General features: G+C 30.1%; 2 protein-coding genes across 3 annotated transcripts in view; one reads left to right on the forward strand and one right to left on the reverse strand.

Annotated features, from left to right (window-relative positions):
• Positions 1-6540, reverse strand: part of Upf2 (UPF2 regulator of nonsense mediated mRNA decay) — a 30932-nt gene extending 24392 nt beyond the window's left edge. For both annotated transcript variants that reach the window (XM_014433233.2, XM_014433232.2), the window contains exons 1-7: positions 6403-6540; positions 6163-6324; positions 3794-4024; positions 3521-3716; positions 2916-3061; positions 2588-2771; positions 903-1069 (exon numbers count right to left, since the gene is read on the reverse strand). In XM_014433233.2, coding sequence (XP_014288719.1) covers positions 903-1069; positions 2588-2771; positions 2916-3061; positions 3521-3716; positions 3794-4024; positions 6163-6324; positions 6403-6465 — 1149 coding nt within the window. In that variant the 5' untranslated portion in view covers positions 6466-6540. The remainder of the gene's footprint in view (positions 1-902; positions 1070-2587; positions 2772-2915; positions 3062-3520; positions 3717-3793; positions 4025-6162; positions 6325-6402) is intronic.
• A 288-nt stretch (positions 6541-6828) lies between these two features.
• The window catches only part of LOC106688663 (persulfide dioxygenase ETHE1, mitochondrial), a 4582-nt gene continuing 3085 nt past the window's right edge, over positions 6829-8325 (forward strand). The window contains exons 1-3 of the mRNA XM_014433238.3: positions 6829-6964; positions 7041-7185; positions 7262-7447. Coding sequence (XP_014288724.1) covers positions 6848-6964; positions 7041-7185; positions 7262-7447 — 448 coding nt within the window. The 5' untranslated portion in view covers positions 6829-6847. The remainder of the gene's footprint in view (positions 6965-7040; positions 7186-7261; positions 7448-8325) is intronic.

Consider the following 8325-nt stretch of genomic DNA (forward strand, 5'->3'; position numbering starts at 1 on the left):
GCTCTTGCCTTTGTTACTTTTTTTTATTCTTTTCATTATATCTTTGTATTTTTATTTCTATCATTTTATCTTAACATAGTTTCATTTTGTATCTTTTTAGCCCTCAAGAAACCCTGCAAAGTGAGGCGAAACGTTGGAAAATAAATAGTTGTAAACTATTTTTATTTCTCCTTTGACCGCAACCCTGACCATCTCCCTATATAACAAAAAAAGTATTAGTTCCTGTGTGTTGTTCAATGACAGGAATAATTCATTTCTCCTTTTTACCCAGAGGTAAACCATCACATCCACATCATACAGTGATACTGATATAATGCATCAAAAAATGATCTGCTTTGGTTAGTCAAATACTCATACACGATGATACCAGACCTCATGTTTCACGACAGACACTGGAAAAACTAAACGAGCTGTGTTACTAAGTCCTTCCAAACCCACCTTATTCGCCAGACTTACCTCCAACAGATTTCCATCTGTTCAGAAATTTGGACAACTTACGTTAAGGTAAAATTTTTGAAAATGATTCTCAGATCAAAAACACATTTCCTGACTTCATTTCATCAGAAAACTCTGAATTTTTCAGTTCTGGGATTGAAAAGTTGATAGACGTAGGGGAAATAAGGGAAAATATTTTGAATAAAAATGTTTTGATTTCATAAAGTTGTTTTACTAAACAACCTTTCCTGTGAAAATGGACATTTCAAATGAAATGATCCAGTATATTGAGTTTGATCAATTTTCGTTATTATCAAGATTATATAATATTTTTTGTAATTGTAATAAATTTTTGTTTTACCAATTCTTTTTGATGTTCCTACTTTACTATTATATTTTGAACATTCATGATAATGAATCAACTTTTTTTTAATAAAAATTAGGACATAATAAATAAATAAACTTACAGGTGGTTCAGCTGGTGGTTGTTCCGCAGCAGACTTTAATGTAGGCAGATACTCTTGGAGATTAGGGAAAACTTGATAAAAGCATCTAGCATCTTCATCTTCCCAAATTCCTTCATCTAACATCAATCCTTCTTCAGTGTCTACAGGACTCCTGTCGTTGGACAAACCTAAAAAATATATAAAATATTTTCAAATAATAATCTTAACAATAAATTAAACAAATAATATCTCACAAAAGTAATAGAATAAGTAACATTGATATCATAAAAGAATTGTAATATGGCAAACCAAAATATTATTTAACAAACAGTTATTAAAAAAAAAGTCATAATTAATACGTAAGTGGTTTCTTTCAGCATCCTTATAAGAAAAAAAATAAAAGATAACTGAATACATGAGTGGATGAAGGCTATGAAAGATTTTAGGAAAAAAAGAACATTTTGTCTTGGAAGAATATTTTAAATTTATATAATATCTATTAACTTCACTGTCATATAAACATTTTTAGTTTGGTTTCTTTTGCTGTGATAATAATAGAAAAAAAATATGAGAAGAACAGTCTTTGGAAAAAAAATTAGTTAAATTCAGCAGCATTGAAAAAGTGCCTAAAATTGGAAATTGGTGAGAATCGCATAATTGTCAATCTCACCATTACTCATGGAGATCATAACACCAAAAATACTTTTTTTTTTTTTTAATCATTTATTTATTGTTATTTACAACTGTATAACATATATACAACAAGTAAATTTGCTGTAGGTGAGATAGTGACATGATATAATGATGTGGAGAATCTAACCATTGATAGAACTCCAATAACATTTCTAGAGGAGAATATCCCGAGGCCTTCTTCTTTTCAGACGCCTAGGAGGATTATTATTAGGTAATGAAGGAGAAGCCAGGTTAGAAACGAGTGGATTTGGGTGGTCAGGAAGTTTTCCATGGACCAAAAAAACTAAAAAGGAATTCTTCCTGGGCCACCCTGCCCAAGAAATTCCAGAATTAGGCCAAGGCTTATTTTAACTTTAAAACATTTACTAAAACTTGTAGAGCAGTAAAAAAAAAATGATAAATAATGCAACACTGAAAAAGAGGTTAAAATTAAAGAAATCAATGTGAAAGAGATCATAATACGAAAATTATTAGAATGGAATCCTTCCCGCCCTCTAGAGCCCAGAATTAGGTCTGGTTTAATTTTACCTTTGAAACATTTATTAATAATGAGGAGAGCAATCTTTAAAAAAATATATTAAAATTGAGCAATATTGAAAAAATGGCTAAATTTGGAAAGTGTAGTGGTAATAATATAGTTTAAAAACATAAAATCAGTCTGTTATCTCCATGCTTCCTGAACTTCCTTTAGTCATCCATTTAACTCTGATCTAAAAAAAAATCTAATAATCATCATTTAAATTCAGGTTAAAGTTATTTAATTAATTATTAAGTTATTTCAGTCCAAGTATGTAATATTTACTTCTTATTATATAATACTTCTTTATTCCTTTATTGATGCAATTATGACAACTTTCCATTACCTAGTCCATTTCATATTAATATGTATTGAATTATCTATTCTCTTATATTAGAAAGTTTAAATCACTTTTTAATTCAAGAAACACAGAAAATCGTAGAGGTAAAACTAAATCTATTGTATCACTGATTACGTAAAAAGACCTTAGACATACTTAAATTTGGTAGAGGTGGAAGTGGCTGATCTAGAAGCTCAGCTAATGTTTCAGCACTGGTTAACAATGTCTGCAGTTCTGATTGCATCAATTCTAACTGGCTAATCCTTTCCTGGCGAACCTCTCCTTTAAGTCGGAGCATTTGCTCATTTTGTCTTTCAAAAGCTTGAACTTTCGCATGGTCCTATAAAATAATTACAATTAAAACAGATCATTTGTAATAATTCAGAATGTACTTCATACAAAAAAACCAACAAATATATTATCAAGATTTACTATGTACCTATTATTAAAGTATAACTATATCTTATAGAAAAAAAAAACAAACCTTTAAAAGATGTTGGCATAATGAACCATAATACTCTTTAAACAAAGAACGAACATTACTTTGTTTTTCACTGGAAAGAAGGGTACTCCGTGGCAATTCAACCCCAAATTTTTCACATAATTTCCTAACATGTTTGGGAACAAGACCTGAAATGAAATTCTGAATTTAGTTTTCTATTCACAGTGTTACAATTAACTCATGAGTAAACATTACATCTGGACGAATTGACTCACAGACCAAGACTTATGCTATTCCATAATGATCAGCAAAATTTATGGTACAATGAACCAGAGCTTAAAAGTCAACATTGGCAGCCAAGGGAAAAGTTTAATTTAAATATATTACAATCATTTTAATGCTTTTTTTTATGTAAGTTCAAAAAACAAAAAGAAGTTTTTTTGAGGAAAAAACAGGTAATTTGTTACTTGAACATTGGATAACTAGAGATACAAATAGCAACTAATATGTAATTTAGAGAAAAATCCATGACTCGTGCAGATAGGAGGTGATGGTGCCCTTTAAGTATTTAACATAAATTCAAAAGTAGTAGTGCATGTTTTCTATGATAACTCAACTAGAAATTAATTTTCAATTGTTATATTTACCTGCAAAGTCTTCACCACAGTGTTTACAAAAACTAATAATAATGTTAACATTATGGTGGTTTTCTTTGTCCCTGTTTGTGAGAATTGTTAAAACTGTTCCAAGCAATGGTAGTGCTTCCTTGTTAGAAAGCATTCCAGATGATACCAGGTCTCCATAAAACCTAAGATCAACTCTTAACTTGCTCACATTTTCAATCTAGAAAAGGCGGAAACAATTATATCATTAAAAAAAATAATAATTAAAGCTATATAATTTTAACTTTTAAAACTTACCGGTTCATTTTTTTTTAAGTGTAAGGTTTTTATCCAATGTTCTAAAAATATTGATGCAAAATCAGCATAAGTCCAATGAATATGACAACATAACTGCACAGCGGCGGGAACATCTGTTATTTTCAATTTCACTTCTACAAGGGCTGTTGCAACCTCACTCAGATATTTTGATAGATTAAGACCACTGAGATCCCTTAAAAAGGTATCTAACTGACCAGCCGTAAAGTTCCTCTATAAAAACATGTTATTTTAAGTAACATTTTTATATAAAAACTGAAATAAAGACAATGCAGTTTGCTTCATAATAATGGCTCATCTAAAAAGGTGAGTTGAGTGAAAATAAAAGTTAATATACAGAACAAATTAGCTTTACTATGACTCATGAGAATTTAATTTAATTTCTGCTAACTAGACATGACCCTATAATATGAACTTTTGGAGAATCTAAGATCAGTATTACACCATAGAAGTTCTTTAACAAAGATATTTTATAAAACAACTTAGAAGAGAAATATAGCAGCATAATAGCTCAACTTTTTACTAAAGAAAACTTTTGTAAAAGTTCTAATTATTTCTGAAAAAAAAATAAAATAAAATAATATGAAGAATTCACCACTTGCTACGAGGGATATTTAGAAATAGGTTTTATTAAAAATAAAATAACACAAATATCTTCTTTTTTGGGGGCGGAGAAGGAGCGAGTCCCCATGATATCTCGAAAAAATAAAATCATTGACAAAAAAATATAGAGCACCAAAATTAGATGCCACAAGATACTTTGATGGGGAAATGGTGTTGGAACATCTGATGGAGGAGGAGAATTATCTATTCTCCAGGGAGTTCATCTGCAGGTGGAAGGAGGTGGCACTTATTGACAGCAGTGACAAGCATGACCCTGGTACACTGCCCCATTGCAGAACCTGTCAGAATTCTTTTATATTAAAACCTCTGTCAGTGATCTTTTCATTATCTATCAATTACATCACGAAAACAAGGTTTCCAGCAATTGGATAGCCAATTATGCAATTGGATAGCACAGGGTGTCTGATTTTAAATATAGGCTTTGGAAGTCAAAACTCTAAAAAAAAAATAACAAAATCGGTCCACCTGTTCAAGAGATAATCATGGCACATACATTAACAAAAGCAGACCAATAAATTTTTCAATTTCACTGACTTAAAATTCATTTTTTGGACTAAATAAGGCTTTGAAATCCATAGAATCTTTGAAAATTTGACACAATTAAAGTACTTCAACTACATGGTAAAAAAGAAAATGCATTGGTTCACAATTGTTACTACTTCATGGTAGCTAGGTGAATGGTCACTAATACGAAATGAGAAAGTGGTCGACCAATGATGTCAGTTATAATCTAGTACCATAAAATAATTTGTATTTATGCCTAACTCAAATGAAAAGGATTCATTGGGTTTTCACTTTTTTGAGCAAATGGAATCCCTTTGAGACAGCCGTAATCCAGCAGAAACAATCACAGTGCAGATCATAATCCACAAAAGATTATTAAATATATGTGTTTACAACGCCTCGTGATGGATAGAGGCCTGTGTTCTGTTACAAAAGTAATTTATATTTTTATTAAAATACAATTGCGAATTGAAGATTTTTAATAGTATGAAGAACCTATACAATTATATAAAGCTAGAGAGGTTGTTTGTTTGAACACAATAATTTTAAGAATTGTCAGAATGATACAAAAAAATTCTTTTGTTTTAGGTAGACCATTAAATGAGAAAGGCTATTCTGCGTCACATTGTGAACCATAGAAACAGAGCAGTAAGTTTATAGTATATTCTACTTCAGAAGCATGATTATTTCAAAAATATTCCTGGCAATTTTTTCTGATGGATCTTCTAATGCAGTATATGAACTCTAAGGCTGTAATCATATTAAGATACAACAGATTTCTCATGTCATCAATATCTATTGTCAGTTTTTTTTAGTGAATGGTTCTTATGTTTTTCTATATAAATTTAGGATGTCATTAAATAATTAGATGCACTTAGTCATGTAGATATCATGTTTGAAACAGGTAGCTACAACAAATATAACCTAGATCCTGGCCACAGCCAGTATTTATGTGAATATCATTTTTTTTTTAATAGTTGACATAAAATCAACCCAGGATATTTCCATTTAGAAAACGAAAAGTCACAAAATAAGCCTAGAAAATTTATTTTCAAAAATTCAAACACAGATCTTGACAAAACACTTTAGACCTTTAATAAAGTTCCATTCATTTATAAACATTCTTCAACACATGAAGTAAATTGTTTTTAAGAGAACTTAAACAAAATGTAACAATAACCTAGCAAATAATGCTTATGAAAATTATTTAACTATGTACCTACCAGTCTTTTGACAAAAGCAGTGTTTTTTTTTAAACTTGAATCAAGTTTAGAAAGTGCAGTAGTATCAGGTCTTTTCTTACAAGCTTGTTGATTTTTATTACATAGTTCAAGTTTTTGCTGCAATCTTTTACTGAAATCTTCAAGATATTGAAATAGTTCCACCTAAAAAAAGAAATTCCGAAAAATGTTATAGCTTCTCAATAGGATAAAATACCAAAATTATTTCATATTTAAACTTACTTTTTCTTTATCTGCAACTGCATTGTCTTCTATTTTAATATCAGAAGTAGTATTCGGCTCCATTGTAACCACTTAATGTTATTTACAACAGATAGATGTGTCAAACTTTGAATACAAAAACATATAAACACACATGACTGAAGCTGGAAGGTATTACTAGGGTTAACTACAACAGCTGTAGATACGACACGGATTTTATTCAAAATGGGATCTATGATAAGTACCCGCTTAAGGAGTACGTGTTTAATAAGTGGATTTAAGAGTTGAGATTATCGGAGGGAAGGTAATGTGACCTCCAACTGAAGCCGATTATTTATCGGCAATATTGCAAGTTTATAAGTCAGCTTAGCAAGTGGTGTATCTTGAGTGCTGAAACCACTAAATGACATTTCAAGGTTCTTGAGCGTTTGTGGCGAAATAATTCACAATATCATTCTTCACTACAATGTCTTATCTTCTAAATGTTGTTAATAAATTATGCAAACAATTACCAGTTTCTTTCTCTCGTTCTATGGTAAATGGTCCTCAGATGCAATTCAATACCAAATTTCTTTTTCGACAGGTATACAGTTCATAGTTTATCTCTTTTTTTCTGCATTATTATTTAGTTTTTTACGAATATTTTTTTTAATTTACAGTTGTTTGACCATGATAGCTGTACTTATACCTACCTTCTTGGTGATCTTTCAATTAAAGAATGTGTTATCATTGATCCTGTACTGGAACAGGTGGAAAGAGACACAAAGCTTATTAATGAACTTGATTTGAAGTTGAAATATGCCAGTAATTTAATCTTCACTTAATTATATGTTATTAATTATTAATGATGGATTTAAAAGTTATTAAATTAACTGTACAGTGAACACACATATGCATGCTGACCATATTACTGGGACTGGTCTTTTGAAGAAAACGCTTCCAGGCTGTAAATCACTAATTTCTAAGAGCAGTGGAGCTGCAGCAGATGTACATGTTGCCCATAATGATGTAATTCAGTTTGGTGATTTTCGGCTCACAGTCAAATCTACTCCTGGCCACACTAATGGTACTATGATTATTTCCTTGATTGTTAACATCAAATATTCATGAAAAGCAATGTTCACAAAAACAATGTTCTTAAAATTAGGATTTGTGCAAGCGAAACCAGTGTTGGGAATAACTTTATTCATAAGTATTGAGTATTTTCTTAATAAAAAAAAAAGTAGTTAAATGTGGTTACATATAAAGTATCAATGATTAATTATCAATACATTTATATAATTAATTTAGTTCAATCTAATTCAAATAGTAAAGAGGGGTTTACTTCCTTTTAATTTTTTTAAAATATTTATTATTTCAATCGGTGGTCTCATCTGGTCAAAGAGCTGCCTCTCAGATGGTTAAAATCCTGAGTTTCGAATAAAATTTTCTTTTGAAAAATATTGTCAATTTTTTAAAAATATATTTACTTGGTGTTTTCAACAATATTTGAATTAGTTACATATAATTAATTACTTTAACTTAGCAACCACATAAATTAGTTAGTTTGTAATCAATCTTGCAATATCCGATCCAATCCCACAAAATTAATTTTTTTTTTCTTTTAGTATTGACTTTAGGAAATCTATATCTTGGTAGGTATATCTGAAGTGGTCCAATTAGATTGGATGCTCTAAAATTTAATCTGGGCTACTAGAGGAGTCTATATACTATATAAGAAACATATAAATAAACAGTACAATTGGAGGCCGAATGATTTTATGTAAAAAAATATTCTGCTTTAATTGAAACTGGCCTGCTGTCCTTCACATAAATGAACAATTCAGAAATTGCAACAATTGATTACGATACGTTTTCAGACCAGGAATCCAACCCTATCCAACCCCTTTAGATATCCAACCCTCCTCCCTTTACACATCATTCTGGTGCTTTTATATATATATA

Source organism: Halyomorpha halys, unplaced genomic scaffold (assembly GCF_000696795.3).
Source record: "Halyomorpha halys isolate HHAL.00 unplaced genomic scaffold, Hhal_1.1 Scaffold1174.1, whole genome shotgun sequence".
Classification (NCBI taxonomy): domain Eukaryota; kingdom Metazoa; phylum Arthropoda; class Insecta; order Hemiptera; family Pentatomidae; genus Halyomorpha; species Halyomorpha halys.